At 38.0% G+C, this 19,424-nt stretch overlaps 1 protein-coding gene across 1 annotated transcript in view; it reads left to right on the top strand.

Annotated features, from left to right (window-relative positions):
• Positions 1-19,424, top strand: part of SPAG16 (sperm associated antigen 16) — a 965,654-nt gene that overhangs the window by 571,140 nt on the left and 375,090 nt on the right. The window contains exon 13 of the mRNA XM_043910138.1: positions 5,233-5,359. Within this exon, the coding sequence (XP_043766073.1) occupies positions 5,233-5,359 (127 nt within the window). The remainder of the gene's footprint in view (positions 1-5,232; positions 5,360-19,424) is intronic.

Raw genomic sequence — 19,424 nt, 5'->3', positions numbered from 1 at the left:
TTTTGTTGTTGGAAGAGGATGTTTGCTATGATCAGTGCATTCTGTTGGCAAAACTCTATTAGCATTTGCCCTCCTTCATTCTGTACTCCAAGGCCAAATTTGCCTGTTACTCCAAGCAAATTCCTACTTTTGCAATCCAGTCCCTTGTAATATAAAGGACATCTTTTTGGGTGTTAGTTCTAGAAGGTCTAGAAGGTCTTGTAGGTCTTCATACAACTGTTCAGCTTCTTCATCGTTATTGGTTGGGGCATAGACTTGAATAACTGTGATATTGAATGGTTTGCCTTGAAAACGAACAGAGATGATTCTGTCATTTTTGAGATTGCATCCAAGTACTGAATTTTGGATTCTTTTGTTGACTATGATGGCTACTCCATTTCTTCTAAGGGATTCCTGCCCACAGTAGTAGATATAATGGTCACCTGAGTTAAATTCACCCATTCCAGTCTCTTTTATTTCACTGATTCCTAAAATGTCAATGTTCACTCTTGCCATCTCCTGGTTGACCACTTCCAATTTGCCTTGATTCATGGACATAACATTCCAGGTTCCTATGCAATATTGCTCTTTACAGTGTCAGACTTTACTTCCATCACTAGTCACATCCACAGCTGGGTGTTGTTTTTGCTTTGGTTCCATCTCTATACTCTTTCTGGAGCTAGTTCTCCACTGATCTCCAGTAGCATATTGGGAACCTACCGACCTGGGGAGTTCATCTTTCAGTGTCCTATTTTTTTGCCTTTTCATGCCATTCATGAGGTTCTCAAGGTGAGATTACTGTAGTGGTTTGCCGTTCCCTTCTCCAGTCTAGACCATGTTTTATCAGATCTCTCCACCATGGCCCGTCCATCTTGGGTGGCCTTACATGGCATGGCTCATAGTTTCATTGAGTTAGACAAGACTGTTATCCATGTGATCAGATTGGTTAGTTTTCTGTGGTTGTGGTTTTCATCCAGTGTGCCCTCTAATGGAATAGGATAAAAGGCTTATGGAAGCTTCCTGATGGGAGAGACTGACTGAGAGGGAAACTGGGTCTTGTTCTGATGGCCAGTGCCATGCTCAGTAAATCTTTAATCCAATTTTCTATTGATGGATGGGGCTGTGTTCCCTCCCTATTATTTGACCTGAGGCCAAACTATGTTGGAGGTAATGAAAATAATGCTGACCTCCTTCAACAGGTCCCATGCAAGCACTGCTGAACTCAGTGCCCCCAACCCTGCTCCAAGCCACCTCTGACCACGCCTCTGCCAGAGACTCCTGGACATTCACGAGCAAGTCTGGGTCAGTTTTTTGATCATTCTCCTTTCTCCTGAGTCCTGGTGCACACAACATTTTGTTTGTGCCCTCCAAGAGTCTGTTACCCCAGTTCTGTGTAAGTTCTGGCAGCTCTATGGTGGGGCTCATGGCGACCTCCTCCAAGAGGGCTTATGCCATACCCAGGCCTACTGCACTCAGAGCCCCTGCCCCTGCAGCAGTCCACTGCTGACCCGTCCCTCTGCAGGAGGCACTCTGACATAGTTCTGTCTCAGTCTCTGCGGGGTCCCTGGGTCCTGGTACACACAAGGTTTGTTTGAGACCTCTGAGAGTCTCTGGCGAGTATGGGGTTTGATTCTTAATGGGGCAATTTGCCCCTTCTACCATCTTGCTGGGGCTTCTCCTTTGCCCTTGGACAGGGGTTATCTCCTCAAAGTCACTCTAGCGCCACTCCACCGCTCCTCCAGCACCTACTGCCTTGCTGGGGCTTCTCAGAGAAGAGGAGAAGAGAAGAAGAGAGGTCATGATGCTCCCTAAATATTTTCCTATGCTCAGGGGTGCCCTCCTTTGCTGTGTTTAGTTCAGTGCCAGAAAATTGTAACCACATATAATGTGTGTCATTTTATAGTTGTTTATTGTGGAGAGAAAAGTACAGTACTGGTTACTTTATCATGGTGGCACAAATCCCAACAAGACATTTTTACTGTTAGATAAAGAAGATAAAGGAAACTGCCAGAGGTGAGGCAGGCTGAGGGTGGTGAGGGAGGCAGGAGCCTTTAGAGTTAACATACAGCCTGTGACTTGAGTTGTTTGGCAACAAGCTATATACTTAAAAAATACAAAAGTGAAGGAAAGATGAACTTGAGGGATCAACCCAGTAGTATGTAGTGAGAAGTCTTTTTAGAAGAGAGCAAATCTGATTAGAAATGAAAGATAAATCTCATTTCCCTCTTTCTGCTGTTAATCTTTAGCAAGTAGCTGTCCCATATAATATTAAGTCATAATAAAAAGAAACAAACCCAGAACTGATGATGAATTGAAAAAATTGAAGAATAAATGAATATAAACCAAATTCTACTGAAGAACATACAGTGAAGAAAGAATTACCTAAATAAAATTACCAATAATTAAGACAAAAAGTCCTCTATATTTTCAGTGAATTACAGGAATGCTATATTTCAAGTGATTTTATATAATAAAAGAGAACATCAAAAGAGTTAAAGCATTTTATTGTTTTATAAGACAATAGTTGCAGAGGAAAAGCAGATAAAAATATTGGGGGAAAAGTGAAATCAGAAACATAAAGCTTTTATAGATTGTTCCCTCTTCATGTACACACAAATAACCATAATTAAAATTTTTTTAAAAGTTGTAAAAAAGTAATTATATATATATGTGTATATATACTTGTGTGTATATATATATATGTGTATATAGATTTCTCTCTACAATCCTTTTATTCATATATATGTATATATAATTTCTCTCTATAAGAATTATATTAATAAATGGAATAAATGGAAGAGAAAAATATGAATATATAGTAAAGGAATAGCTCTATACTAGAAGAACAAAAGTCTAAGATGGAAATTGCTACCAAGCCATGCCATGCTTTGTTTGCCATTCCATTGTTTGCAAAAGAATATTAGGGCTGTGGCCATAAAAAGCAGATTATCCACAGGGGAGGCTAAGTATGAAAGGTAAGAGAAATTAGGCTGGCCGCGGACTTTTCCTCTGATAGGAGACAATGAAACATTTATCCACAAATGTTTGAGGATTGATGACTCAAGATACTGTGACCATTCAAAATTGCTCTTAAAGTACTGAATAATCAAGAAAATATATAAAAGTTCAGAATATTTATTTAAGTAGATATTAATAGAACACTGGGAGAACACTGGCATAAAAACTGACTTGTGATTGCTGATCATATATGTGTTTTGATTATTATAAGATTGACAACTTCAAAAACTTGGTTGGTGAGTCAAAGTGGGAGGAATTATAAACATGTCATAATTACAAGCATTTCCTTTTTAACTTATGCTTTCTATAAATGAAATGCAACTTAATTTTTAATATTCTCTTAATATGAGAGTGCCTTTTAGAGAATATTTCAGAATAAAAAAACATTGACAGCTTTCAGCCATGCCTTTAATCCTAGTTGTTTTCTCATGATAAACTGATACAATTTAATTTAAAAATTTGCTACATTATATAATATACATATAATTTTCATTTTGCTGTAAAAATCTATCTCTCTCTGTCTTATAGAGCTATACCTGGAGCAATTAATAGTTAAGGATGATTATTTCATTATAGTGGATTTTGAAATGTAAGCCTTTCAAAAAATTGCTTTGTATTGATATTTTTAGAATTATTAGAAAACAGCAGGTAAAATTTCTACACAAAACAAGAATTCTATAAAAATAAAGTAATTTATCCTGTAAGTTTAGCACCCATCTCAAAAACATGTCGTAAAATCTGAGCATACTTATAAATATCCAAATATATATTTGAAAGGGTCATATACTAAATATTTTAGGCTTATGAACCATATGGTCTCTCAGAACTATGCAACTTTGCTGTTGTCAGCAATAGACATATGTAAACAAATTGACATGTTCCAGTAAATCATTCTTTATGAAAATAGGCAACTAGCCATTGGGTCATAGTGTGTTGACCCCTGGTATAGACTGACATTTCATCAACTTTAAAGATTAAATTATTATCAGCCTCTCTCAGAAGTATTGAGATAAGGAAACTGATACAAATTGCCCATGATAAATGAATTTATTGATTTTATTTCCTTGTTCCTGATATTAATTACTACAGTACTTCACTTTGATATGAAAAGTATCAATCAAGGGAATTGCCACTGAGTAATTTACATATGTATACACATAAATCTTAAAATTTTCTGGCTTCTCAAAAATGCCGACATTTCAGGTGAAATAAATTTCATTCCAAACAGTTATTAGATGTTATGCTCAGTTTGACTTCTTCCTTTCCCTTTTATGTTTACTGCCTTAGTCAAAAATCTCAGATTGTTGGAGCTACATTGGACTTCTCAGTGCTTCAAATTAAGTAATCTCATTCTCACAAGGAGGAACCGTACTGTTACTGAGATTAATAACTTCTCTCTGGTAACCATACTGGTTCTTGTCATAGTTAGGGCTGGAATCCAGCCTCCCAGCTCCCACTGCAGAATTTTTCCCACTCCACGGTGCTGTCGTGTGTGGGATGACTCAAGCCAGTCAGCAGGCAGTTGACCGGAGCTTCACCGGCTGGTTATCATACTGGAAACGCCTGGAGAATCCCATGGACAGAGGAGCCTGGCGGGCTACAGTCCACAGGGTTGCAGAGAGTTGTGCATGAATAAGCACCGAAGCACAGCACAGTGCATAGGTACGTTTCCGACATGATAACCAAACGCCTGGAGAACCCCCTGGACAGGGAAGCCTGGCGTGCTGCAGTCCACGGGGTCGCAAAGAGTCGGGCGCAACTGAGCGACTGAACTGAACCAGCAGGTTAAGCTGCACAATGGGTGATTCTAATATACAGCCCACACTGAGAAAAAAAGGAAGAAAGAAAGAAACTGAGCAAGTTAAAGAAGTTTATCTGGTCTTCGCATATTGTAGCGTGCATGCAGTTCTTTTCTCAGAATATTACTTCATGTGATGGGAGCAATATTTAAGTAGTAATTTCATGATAAGGAATAAATGAGATAGTGTAAAGACAGCTTTCCCAAGTGATTTTATAAATTGGATGCAATTAGTCTATTTTATGCTATTAATTCTGTAAAGCACTTGCAATGTAAGGTGGTTGTAGAATGCTCCTTTTAAAATGTCGTACATTTTTGCCATTTACAAAACTAAGCCTCAAACATTTAAATTGTCTTTGTTAGCATTGTACAGAAAGAATAAGGACCATTTAGGTACTCACTTTGAAAACTTTAACTCTTAATTTTTCCCTGTGCAGTGAAAGATGCAGATATACCTTGTATGGACACACAGATTCTGTGAACAGCATCGAGTTTTTTCCTTACTCCAACACTCTTCTCACGGGTTCTGCTGATAAGTCTCTGTCCATCTGGGATGCAAGAACGGTAAGCAAATCATTAATGTGTTTTTTTTTTCCAATTTTGATAGGTCTAGTCACTCTTAAGTCACTTTTCAGGTGCAAGGTACCACTTATGAAGAAGTTGTATAGGGGCAAGTAGGATAAAAGAGTGATAATAAGTTTCTGTTTACAAGGTCTTATCTATATGCTTTTATCTACCCTGCCTCCTAAAAGTAGGAATATAAAATAATGTAATAGCTTCATTAAACATTAATGCAGCAATTATTTATTGAGATAGAAACTCTGCTGGTATAATACATATGACAGGGAAATGTGTAGCACCTCTCCTTAAGGACCTTGTATCTTAGAAAGGAAGGAGAACCAAGAGACTATTTTAATGTGGTGAGGTATGTATAAAAATGGAAGGAAATACAAGATACAGGGCAAAAGCAGGGAGAACTCTTATCTGCCTGAAAGGATGTGGATGACTCCCAAGAGGAGGCTGTCCTTGTGCTGAGTGTTAGAGGGTAAGTAGGATATACCAAGTAATCTCAAGAAGATGGATTCCAGGAAAGAATAGTGCATACCTTACAAAGCTCTAGAGGTATGAGGCTATAAAGGCATATTTGGAGAGTAAAAATATGTATTGATAGAGCTTAAGAAAGAGGAAATAAAACACAAGCACGTGTATACAGATAGACAAGCTCAAGATCACCAAGTATCTGATTGAAGTTTTATTATTTTCAGAGTGAATCTATTAAAGCATGCTAAGCATACCATGGCTTCCCTGATAACTCAGCTGGTAAAGAATCCGCCTGCAATGCAGGAGACCCCTGTTCAATTCCTGGGTTGGGAAGATCTGCTGGATAAGGGATAGGCTACCCACTCCAGTATTCTTGGGCTTCCCTGGTGGCTCAGCTGGTAAAGAACCCACCTGCAATGCAGAAGACCTGGGTTTGACCCCTGAGTTGGGAAGATTCCTTGAAGACGGGAAAGGCTACCCACTCCAGAATTCTGGCCTGGAAGATTCCATAGACTGTATAGTCCATGGGGATTGCAAAGAGTCAGACATAAGTGAGTGACTTTCACACACAAGCAAACCAGGTAACAATCAGATTAGCCTTTTAGAAAGATAGATAGCCTTTTAGAAAGATAAAGCAGTCATTCTCATTGAGGAGGCTTATACAGTAGGCTGTGAGCAGCTGAGAATTTGAACTAGGCTGTGAGCAGCTGAGAATTTGAACTAGGAGATTGTGAGAATTAAAAGGAAAGAATGAATTCAGTATAAAGGGTTTAACTCTCACAATTTGAAAAGTGATTGGAGGTGGAGGTAATGTGAGAAAAGAAAAGGAGTCTAAAGGTGACCAGTTGTCCCATTTTATCTAAGATTGCAAGTTTTCCTGGGTTAGGGGATTTTTTCAGTGTTAAAACAGATAATCTTGGATTAGTATGGCCTCAGAAGTAAATTAAATGTGAACAAATGGAGATGGAGTTTGGGGACTACATTTTCACAGAGTTTGGCTGTGAAGATGAGGAGGAGAAAAGACTATACTTCCAGAATCTAAGAGAGGTCTCCCTTGTTTCAGATGGGAGACAACTTGTGGAAGGGATTAAAGATTTGGGAAAAAGAAAAGTGAAAGTGTTAGTCACTCAGTCGTGTCCAGCTCTTTGCAATCCCATGAACCGTAGCCCGCCTGGCTCCTCTGTCCATGGAATTTCCCAGGCAAGAATACTGAGTGGGTTGTCATTTCCTTCTCCAGGAGATCTTCCCAACCCAGGGGTTGAACCTGGGTTTCCTGCATTACAGGCAGACTCTTTACCACCAGAGAAGCTAAAGCACAGTGAATTGAGCACACACTTCAGTACTTTGGAGAATGCCAAGATATGCAGAGTCTCCATATTTGTTCTTAGCAACACTTGATCAGGATAATGAAGGAAACTAGGACTCTAGGAGACTATATCAAAAGCAAAAAAAATCCATATTTTCTGACTCATGAGTCAGGAAAGATAGGCAACTTGTAAATGTTTCCCTTTTATCCTTCTGTATACAATGCATGATTGACGCCCGTAAAGGAATATGATGATGAACATACAGATGGTATGAACAAGGACCCAAATTCATTATGGGAGGCCCTGTTTAGTTCTCTGAGGCAAACTGATTTAGGATAGAGAACACGGAGTCCTTAGGTTCACATATTATAGAAAACAGCTAATGGTAGAGTGACAAATACCTTGGATACAACTTCACATGTTTCAGCATATCGGGGGACAGCAGTCAAAGGCATTGTGGGGAAAGTGCATCAGCCATGAATTAGGAATAAAACCAGAATGATTTGCTGTTGGGTAAAAAGGTGCCACAGCCGCCTCCTTGATTTAAAGTAGCTTAGACCCCGTGCAAGAGAGTTCACTCCTGCTAATGGAGCATCAATGAAACAGCAACATTTTCGACTCATTTAGTCTCAATACTTAGATATGAAGTGTGTATAAAAGCAGTTGGTAAAGGAAGACCCACAGAGGAAATATTAATTTAGCAGTGACCTAAATTTTATGCTCATTTTCTTTTGGTATAGGATTTTTTTTTTTTTTAAGTCTCTCAGAGTGCTATAACTGAATGTTCTCAGAAAGCATGTCTCTTATTTATTTGTTTTCCTGTGTAAAAACTGGAGCACTAATGCTTGGATGGAGAAGGAAATGGCAACCTACTCCAGTATTCTTGGCTGGAGAATTCCCATGGACAGAGGAACCAGCCTGGAGGGTTACAATCCATGAGGGTCGCAAGGAGTCGGACACAACTGAGCGACTAAGCACAATGTTTGAAAGTAAAATTCTCTTATGAACAGAAGTTGCCTCCTTGTATCTTCCTTATATGCATAGAGTTGTTTATGATGGTGACCTTTCTATCTGTTGTTGGGAACTCTGTGTTCTGGTCTTATTTCCTACAGTATATCGGAGAGCAGGAGAAAATAGAAATTCATATGCAAAGGGCCTTAGCCTACAGCAGAACGGCATTTGAATTGAATATAGATCCATAGAAGATTGTGTTTCTTTAATCATTATTAATATATTTTTTCAAATTGGTTTTAATGGCAAATTAAAATTTATATTATTAATACTATTGCAGATTTATTATTACTCTGCATTACATTCATTAATACTAAGGAAAGGACTCTAAAAAACTTTGGTATAAATAAAATGTTCAGTAATTATGGTAAATACATCAATGATTAGAAATAAAGTTCATTTAATTAGTTTATTTTCTGAAAATATTTCAAACTCATTGGTAAAAATGTATATATTTAAATTGGTATCTATATAAATTAGAATTAAACATGTAAAACAAAGGGGAATTCTCTTAATTTAGCTTATTAATAATTAGACAATGCAAGTTATTAACTAAAGATTATTATAAAAGTCTAAAAATAATATATGACTGCAAATCTAGAACTAGACTGATTCATTTCACTTAAGCTGCATTAGCCATTCTGGTGAGTTTGTTTCTAAGTGCCTCATTTATTTTTAACACACAAAACAAATCTTGAAACACCCAGATTTTTAAAAATTCATATTTTATATATAATTTTTAAAGGGTGCATGTTATACATTGTTTATATAATATGAAATTAAGTTTTTGTATCACAGGGATTTATGAAGAATTTAAAAATAAATTTTTGTAGTTACATATTATGAGATATTGAAAAAAAAGTAACCAGGACAGCTATCTTGCTATTTGTGTAATAGTAAAACCTGTATGACATATTGATATGGATATTATTAGACTCATAACATCAACTACATCTGTAGTATTCTGATAATCTCCTTTTTTATAACTTTTGTATTAGGTTAATTCCTTAATAAATGATAAACTGTCAGGTGATGCTGAAAATATGAATCTAAAATGAGATGAATGACTCCCTTCTCTTAGTGAAGCAAAAGTAGAACATTTTGTCATCTCAGTGTGATCAACTAGTATTGTGACATTTTCTAAAATATTTTTGATGAAATATGAAAATAACCAGTGGATTATATTCCTATAAATTAGTTTTAAACCTCTCTCTCCCATTTCCAAACATATACTAGTCTTAAATCTTTAACCTAATCTAATAGCTTCCTGTCAAAGATAATGAATGTGGAGACCTCTAAGTCAGTCTGTAAGTCAACTGGATAGATCGGCTCTGAATTTTGTGGGAGATGAGGAAAGGCTATAAATCTTTGTAATTACCAAATGGAGGCTGTTAAATAGCTTGCAGTTTGGAAACTCATAAAATTGCTCTATTTTATAGGACTACATGCAGAGTATTTTCCCTCAAAGTTATGAAACAGTAAAATTCTTTTATTAAAATTAAGAAAGCAGATTATAATATTGCCTGAAAATGATGTATAATATAGTATATTTAAGGAAAATGTACAATGCCCTCTCAAAAAGTGACATGAAAAATTCAACTATACATCAGTGACTTGGAAGCCAACATTATTAGTCATTCACAAGTCCGGTGAAAACTACTAAGGCTTTGAAATTATTTTGGAAAAAAAAAAAAAGAATGCTGTCTTTGTACAGTAAAACATAGAATAGAATGAGTAATACATCTGTGAGTTGCTCAGAGTGAGGCTGACAAAAATCAGAACTGATGACATTTCACCTCTTGTGATGAATCAGATACAGAGTTCATGGCTTGGACTGCCTTTGATGGCCATGCCTTGCTCCCTAGACTGACTCAGCAGGCTCGCATTTAGCATACCAAGTTGTCCTGACTTAGCTCTAGCTAGAACATCCAGTAATTCATTCCTCTGAGTTTCTCTGAAGTGAAAAACCTGAGAACTTGCCAAATAAAGTAACTCTTGGGTCCTGTGTAGCGCTAACCCATGTGACTGCACAATCCAGCCTGCACGCTGTCTAGCCCTGTTGTTCTCCTAAGATGCTCTCTGGTGAACTCTGAAGGGAGCCTGACATTATTCAGAAGCCAGAATCTGGAAACAAAGGCAATGACTGTACCTTCTCTCTCTAGGTTTTATTCCTCAGCCACACTGAGCTTAGTAACATTTATTGAAGATCTTTGTGCCATGCAGTGTCATGGGTTCTGGATTGTTCTGTTACAGAGTCCCTGCCCTCAATAAACAGCCTACTAGGGAGCAGACACAAAGAGAAATTATCTTAAAATAATGTAGTATGCATCGATGTAAACTCGTTATAACTATAGCTTTGGCTTTCTGTGCCAAAGCTCACTATTCCAAGAGGTGATTTCATGAATAACACTGAACACCTACTGTGTACCATCATTTTGGCTGTGAGAGCCATGCAATGCTAAGCGGGACCACCATTGTTATCTATATTCAGTTTAGCTCAGTTGCTCAGTTGTGTCGCTCTCTTTGCAACCCCATGGACTGTAGCACACCAGGCTTATTAGGAATAGGAAAAAGCAAAGGCTCAGAAGAATAAAACATGTTGTCCTAGATCATCCAATTGGTCAGTGGGTGAAACAGGAAGCAGGTTGACTCTCCAACCTCAATTCTATATTTTTATTTTACAGCTTCTAGTTTTGGTTGGATCTCACTGGTTCTCAGAATAGTGTTAAAATGCCATTTCAGTGAGAAAGGTGATTCAGTATGCTTACATTTTTTCAGAACATTAACACTGTAATTCAATGATTCACAAGTCAGATTTATGCTTGAATTTAGCAACCATGAAATGTGCAAATAATCCCTCACAAAGGCACAAAAACTCTAAAAAAAAAGTGCATCAGGATCTGTAGCTAATCAATTTGGATACTGGATTTTCAAATTCATCCAGTTATACCAAGACACTTTTGTTAAAATTTTGCTAGGCATTTCTCTCCTCCTGTGGTTGCTCATTTGTTTTTATTTTTATTTTATTTTTTAAATTAATTTATTTTAATTGGAGCATAATTACAATATTGTGATGGTTTTTGCTATATATCAACATGAATTGGCCACAGGTAAACAGGTGCACCCCCTGCCAATTGTGAACCCCACTCTTACCCCGCTCCACACCCCATCCTTCTGGGTTGTCCCAGAGCACCAGCTTTGGGTGCCCTGCTTCATGCATCGAACTTGCACTGGTCATCCATTTTACATATGATAATGTACATGTTTCACTGCTATTCTCTTAAATCATTTGGCTTTATAAAGTAACTGGATGTTTTCAAATATTTTAAAACAAAGCAGATTCCTTAAAAAACTGGAAATAGAACTGCCATATGACCCAGCAATCCCACTCCTGGGCACACACACCGAGGAAACCAGATCTGAAAGAGACACGTGCACCCCAATGTTCATTGCAGCACTGTTTATAATAGTCAGGACATGGAACAACCTAGATGCCCATCAGCAGACAAATGGATAAGGAAGCTATGGTACATATACACAATGAAATATTACTCAGCCATTAAAAAGAATTCATTTGAATCAGTTCTAATGAAATGGATGAAACTGGAGCCCATTATACAGAGTGAAGTAAGCCAGAAAGATAAAGACCAATACAGTATACTAACACATATATATGGAATTTAAAAAGATGGTAACAATAACCCTATATGCAGGACAGAAAAAGAGACACACATGTATAGAACAGACTTTTGGACTCTGTGGGAGAAGGTAAGGGTGGGATGTTCTAAGAGAATAGCATTGAAACAAGTATACTATCAAGGATGAAACAGATCACCAGCCCAGATTAGATGCATGAGACAAGTGCTTGGGCCTGGTGCACCGGGAAGACCCAGAGAGATGGGATGGAGAGGGAGGTGGGAGCGGGGTTCAGGATGGGGAACACATGTAAATCCATGGCTGATTCATGTCAATGTATGGCAAAAACCACTACAATATTGTAAAGTAATTAGCCTCCAACTAATAAAAATAAATGAAAAAAAGAAAGCAGAAAATTATGTTTCTACATGTTTAAAAAAAGTTTGAGTTAAGAGTTTTGAAAGGTGGTTGCCCTTACCTATTTGCCAGGGGAGGCACTTCCAAAAAACTTACTATCAAATGCTCCATAAAGAAAGTTTCCTTTGAAAATGATTCCTTTTTTATCTCTGCCAAAGATGTTACCTTTGCTTTGATGATATTATTATTTTCTAAAATATCTGCTTTATAGTACATGGTCATTTTATTTGTCATTTAGTCACTGAGTCAACGTTTGACTCTTTTGAGACCTCATGGGCTGTAGCCTGCCAGGCTCCTCTCTCCATGTGCTTTCCCAGAGAAGAATACTGGAATGGGTTGCTATTTCCTTCTCCAGGGCATCTTCCTGATCCAGAGAATGAACCCATGTCTCCTTCATTACAGCAGATTATTTACCACTGAGCTGCCAGAGAAGCCCACATGACCAACAAGTGCTTATCAAAACATAAATGGTCAAGAAATTAGGAATACTTGTGTTCTGGGGAAAAAAGCACGTTAACTTATTTTGAGATCAACTTCAAAATTATATGTTTTTCTAAAATACAACAGTGAAATTCTGTGGGTGTATAAAACATTTTCTTGGTCACACTCTAATTTATTACAAAAGATTGTAAAGGTTCTAATTGTCAAAGGACTCACTGGAATAAAATTAACCAACTTAAAAATACTCAAAATATTTCAAACTGCTGTAATAAACTGCAGTGCATGAAAACAAACAGCTTCACTGCATTGTTTTCCATATGTTGTGATGCACCCTACTTTGGACACCTCAAATCAAAGAACTTTACATTTGTTACACAAATCCTTTGCAAAGCTTACTGCTCCCTCGCAAAATAAATGTCAGCTACTATCAGCTCTTAAACTCACTATATCCTAACCACATGAAATTAGCCAATATATGTGATGATCTTTCTTTTGGAAAAGCTTTTCCTTTGCTCTTTTTTCAAGCTGAAATACCTCTTCCTCCCTTCAAATAGTTTACTTCTCTTTGTAAAGATTTAACTTCCCTGAAAAAGTTCTCCATGTTTGTCCATTTGGATTAGGTGTCTCAAGAGACAACCAAGAAAATTTTATACCATGTAGTCGAATTTTGCCATTTGGGGGGCATATAGTACTTAAAATGTTCAACTTGACAAATGAGGCATTTTTTTTTCATCACAAAAATACAAACCTTACCAATTTGCTGCCTTTGCATGTAATAATTAATGGATCCAGTAATGTGGTACCAGCAGATATGTTTGAAAAATAAATGAGCTTCTTTGTGTTTCTACAGAATACTTGACTTAAATCTATTACTTCATATATGTGTCAGACAATACAGCACAGTAATAGCTCACAGCCATTCTGCCCAGATTCAAACCCAAATTCAGCTGCTTATTGGCAATGTGGCATTCACCATAATTGCCTAAAATCTGTGTTCCTTAGTTGCCTCATTTGTAAAACAAAGATAGTTGTACTCTCTATCACATGAGGGTAAAATGAAAATTAAATGGCTGATCATATGAAGTGCACAGAAAATTAACTAATATATGTAAGAACTTAATATATTTTATGTATACTTACAGAATAACTGTCATATATCATAACTGTTTGCTTACTGATATTTCTCTGTTATGAAACTCTGGTCTTTATTCTCCACTTTCACAACCTTTGGCATAATAGATGATCAATGGATTTTGAAGGAAGGAAGGAAAGGAGGGAGAGATCAAAAATCAAATCTCTTGGTTTTTATTAATATGTAGAAAAATATCTGAAAACACTTCTTTCTAAAAATTAAAAATAAATATTTTTAAAAACTGATAAGTAACAAAATGGTAAATAAATCAGTTTAATATAGTATAAGGTTTCAAAAGATTATTTGCCTCTTAAAAAGTTGTATTTCTTTTTATGTATTGTAAATAATCCATCTGACAATGCAGGAGATGGAAGAGACACAATTTCTATCCCTGGGTTAGGAAGATCCTCTGGAGTAGGGAATGGCAACCCATTCCAGTAAGCTTGCTGAGAACATTCCATGGACAGAGGAACCTGGCAGGCTACTGTCCGTGGGGTCGTGAAGAGTTGAACACGTCTGAATGACTGAGCACACATATACACCATATAATATGTTTGCATACATACCACAAATACCGTCATTCTTTTTCTCTTATCCTTGCAGTTAAAAGAAGGAGCATGACAATGACCAGCAGTAGCAAGACTTTACTTTCGTACCTGGTTTCCAGGCTTTGAGAAAAGTCATATTTTAATAATGGAAACAGTGACTAATAATGATGGTGTGTTTCTAACTGAAAAATATGGATAGATTAGTTTTATGAGATAATTTCAATTCAGTGAGAGTTAGGAATAAGTCGTACTTCATGCAGTTCATTTAAACTGAATCCAATAAAGATATAACATTGAGGTATAAGACGATAGAAGAATCAGTAATACTTCTAACCAGTTATGCAGGATAACCTGAATACTCTTGACAAGACAGAACTTCACTCTTGTCATAGTTAAGACACTATTTTGCACTGTCTTTTGTATTGATTTGGGCTTGCCTGGTGACTCAGACAGGAAGAAATCTGCCCGCAATGTGGGAGACCTGAGTTCAATTCCTGGGGTTGGAAAGAGCCACTGGAGAAGGGAAAGGCTACCCACTCTAGTATTCTAGCCTGGAAAATCGCCATCAACAGAGGAGCCTGGTGGGCTACAGTCCACGGGGTCGCAGAGAGTCAGACACGACTGATTAACTCTAGGGTTTAGCAATTTGTAAAGTCTCCCCAGACAACCAATTTGACTTCTTGCACTTCTTTTTCTTTCAAATGGCTTAGGTCACTGCCACCTCTGCAGTGTTACGAACCTCCATTCATAGTTCTTCAGTCACTCTTTCTATAAAGTCTAATCCCTTGAATCTGTTTGTCACTCCCACTCTGTAATCTTAAGGGATTTGATTTAGGTCAGAGATGGGCATACCAGACCACCTGACCTGCCTCTTGAAAAACGTGTATGCAGGTCAGGAAGCAACAGTTAGAACTGGACATGGAACAACAGACTGGTTCCAAATAGGAAAAGGCTGTATATGGTCACCCTGCTTATTTAACTTATATGCAGAGTACACCATGAGAAATGCTGGGTTGGATGAAGCACAAGCTGGAATGAAGATTGCAGGGAGAAATATCAGTAACCTCAGATATGCAGATGACACCACCCTTATGGCAGAAAGTAAAGAAGAACTAAGAGCCTCTTGATGAAAGTGAAAGAGGAGAGTGAAAAAGTTGGCTTAAAGCTCAACATTCAGAAAACTAAGATCATGGCATCTGATCCCATCACTTCATGGCAAATAGATGGAGAAAAACAGGGGAAACAGTGGCTGACTATTTTTCTGGGCTCCCAAATCGCTGCAGATGGTGATTGCAGCCATGAAATTAAGACACTTACTCCTTGGAAGGAAAGTTATGACCAACCTGGATAGCATATTTAAAAGCGGAGACATTACTTTGCCAACCAAGTTCCATCTTGTAAAGGCTATGGTTTTTCCAGTGGTCATGTATGGATGTGAGAGTTGAACTATAAAGAAAGCTGAGCACCAAAGAATTGATGCTTTTGAACTGTGGTGTTGGAGAAGATTCTTGAGAGTCCCTGGACTGAAAAGAGATCCAATCAGTCCATCCTAAAGGAGATCAGTCCTGGGTATTCATTGGAAGGACTGATGTTGAAGTTGAAACTCTGATACTTTGGCCACCTGATATGAAGAGTTGACTCATTTGAAAAGACCCTGGTGCTGGGAAAGATTGAGGGCAGGAGAAGAAGGGGATGACAGAGGATGAGATGGCTGGATGGCATCACTGACTCAATGGACATGGATTTGGGTGGACTCTGGGAGTTAGTGATGGACAGGGAGGCCTGGCGTGCTATGGTTCATGGGGTCGCAAAGAGTTGGACACAACTGAGCGACTGAACTGAACTGAGCTGAATGGCTAGTGGTTTTCCATACTTTCTTCAATTTAAGTCCTAATTTTGCAATAAGGAGCTCATGATCTTAGCCACAATCAGCTCCTGGTCTAGTTTTTGCTGACTTTATAGAGCTTCTCTCTCTTCAGCTGCAAAGAATGTGATCAATCCGATTTCAGTATTGACCATCAGGTGATATCCATGTGTAGAATCATCTCTTGTGTTGTTGGAAAAAGGTATTTGCTATGACCAGTGTGTTGTCTTAACAAAACTGTTAGCCTTTGCCCTGCTCTATTTTGTATCCCACCACCAAATTTGCCTGTTATTCCATGTATCTCTTAACTTCCTACTTTTGCATTCCAATTCCCTATGATGAAAAGGACGTCTTTTTTTTTTTATGTTAGTTCTAGAAGGTCTTATAGGTCTTCGTAGAACCATTCAACTTCAGTTTCTTTAGCATTAGTGGTTGGGACATAGACTTGGATTACTGTGATATTGAATGGTTTGCCTTGGAAATGAACTCATGTTGTTCTGTCATTTTTGAGATTACACCCAAGTACTGCATTTTCAACATATTCTAGCTAAAACCCAGAAGATCAGAGATTTTAAATAACTTTTTCAAACATCTACAGCTATAAATGGTGGTCTTGAGATTGCAACCCTTTTTTTGAACACGCTGTCTCTATTTTAACCTGACATTAAAGAAAACTTGGTTATTGAAAGGCATTTGTAAACATCTGTGATACTCAGTTTTATCAGTTCAGTTCAGTCACTCAGTCATGTTCAACTCTTTGCGACCCCATGGGCTGCAGCACACCAGGCTTCCCTGTCCATCACCAACTCCCTGAGCTTACTCAAAATCATGTCCATAGAGTCTGTGATGCCATCCAACTGTTTCATCCTCTGTCATCCCCTTCTCCTCCTGCCTTCAATCTTTCCCAACACCAGGGTCTTTTCCAGTGAGTCCATTCTTCACATCAGGTGGCCAAGGTATTGGAGTTTCAGCTTCAGCATCAGTCCTTCCAATGAATATTCAGGACTGATTTACTTTAGGATGAACTGGTTGGATGTCCTTTCAGTCCAAGAGACTCTCAAGAGTCTTCTCCAACACCACAGTTCAAAAACATCAATTCTTCAGTGCTCAGCTTTCTTTATAGTCCAGCTCTCACATCCATACATGACTACTGGAAAAACCATAGCTTTGACTAGATGGACCTTGTTGGCAAAGTAATGTCTCTGCTTTTTAATATGCTATCTAGGTTGGTCATAACTTTCCGTCCAAGGAGTAAGTGTCTTTTAATTTCATGGCTACAGTCACCATCTGCAGTGATTTTGGAGCCTAAAAAAAATAGTCTTTCACTGTTTCTATTGTTTCAGCATCTATTTGCTATGAAGTGATGGGACAAGATGCCATGATCTAGTTTTCTGAATATTGAGCTTTAAGCCAACTTTTTCACTGTCCTCTTTCACTTTTATCAACAGGCTCTTTAATTCTTCTTCGGTTTCTGCGGTAAGAGTGGTATCATCTGCATATCTAAGGTTATTGATATTTCTCCCAGCAACCTTGATTCCAGCTTGTGCTTCATCCAGCCTAGCGTTTCTCATGATGTACTCTGCATGTTAGTTAAATAAGCAGGTGACAATATGCAAATCCTTTCCTGATTTGGAACTAGTCTGTTTTTCTTTGTCTGGTTCTAACTGTTGCTTCTTGACCTGCATACCATTTTCTTAAGAGGCAGGTCAGGTGGTGTGGTATTCCCATCTTTTGAAGAATTTTCCACAGTTTGTTGTGATCTACAGTTTGTTGTGTGGGGCTTCCCTTTTAGCTCAGTTGGTAAATAATCCACCTGCAATGCAGGAGACCCCGGTTCAATTCCTGGGTTGGGAAGATTCTCTGGAGAAGGGATAAAGCTACCTACTGCAGTATTCTGGCCTGGAGAGCTCCATGAATTGTCTAGTCCTTGGGATCACAATGAGTTCAACAGAACTGAGCGATTTTTACTGAGTTTTATACTACTCCATATAAAAGGGATTCCCAGGTGGCGCTAGCAGTAAAGATTCCAGGTGCCAATGCAGAAGATTCAAGAGACACAGATTTGATCCCTGGGTCAGGAAGATCTCCTGGAGTAGGAAATGGAAACCTACTCCAATATTCTTGCTTGGGAAATTTCAAGGAGAGAGGAGCCTGGCATAAATATAAAAACTGGGCTTCCCTAGTAGCTCAGCTGGTAAAGAATCCACCTGCAATGCAGGAGACCCCAGTTAGATTCCTGTGTTGGGAAGATCCACTGGAGAAGGGATTGGCTACCCACTCCAGTATTCTTGAGCTTCCCTTATGGCTCAGCTGGTGAAGAATCTTCCAGCAACATGGGAGTCCCAGGTTCTATCCCTGGGTTGGGAAGATCCCCTGGAGAAGGGAACAACCACCCCTTCCAGTATTATGGCTTGGAGAATTCCATGGACTGTATAATCCATGGGGTTGCAAAGAGTCAGACGTGACTGAGTGATTTTTGTTTTCATGTAAAATGAAAACCTTTGAAGTTTAATTCAGCTTGATAACCTTGCCTCTTTTATTATAATATATATTTTTAGGGAAGAGTAAACACTAATACAGGATAAAACACAATTATTTATTTTAATGTCCTTGTAAGAATCATGTAACAGTTACCTACCAATTTCCAGGCAAGAGTACGGAGTGGGTTGCCATTTCTTTGTAATAATCATGTAACCAAAGTTAGACTTGTTTTTTATCCCTCTTTTGATAATGCAGATAACTTTTTCATTCAGATTGCCAGTGAAGTTATATGCATCAATGATTGGTGGAAGTTAAAACCAAAAGAGGAGGCATGGATATCACTATTTTAGATGTGATTGAACTTAGGTATGGTGTCTTGGCAAAAATAAACTTTTGGACCTATTTGAATTGAGTAGGATATAGGATTATCATGTAGGAATATTGAGAGTAACTTAATCATGGAATACGTTTGACCAAAAGAAAATACCTGTGCCCTGTTCAGCCCTTTCTGCCGTAAGTTTAGTGTAGAGAAAATATAGACTTTGAAATCAGATAGAATGGAACTTGAATCTAGTTTCTGTCACTTCCTGGTTGTATAGTAAGGCATGATATTTAACACCTGTAAAGTTCAGCATGACAAGTGAAAGTGAAAGTGAGTCTCACAGTCATGTCTGACTCTTTGTGATCCCATGGCCTGTAGCCTGCCCAGCTTCTCTGTCTGTGGAATTCTCCAGGCAAGAGGACTGGAGTG

Source organism: Cervus elaphus, chromosome 8, assembly GCF_910594005.1.
Source record: "Cervus elaphus chromosome 8, mCerEla1.1, whole genome shotgun sequence".
NCBI classification, from domain to species: domain Eukaryota; kingdom Metazoa; phylum Chordata; class Mammalia; order Artiodactyla; family Cervidae; genus Cervus; species Cervus elaphus.
Note: the sequence above shows the minus strand (reverse complement) of the source record. Positions and strands in the feature narration are given on the sequence as shown.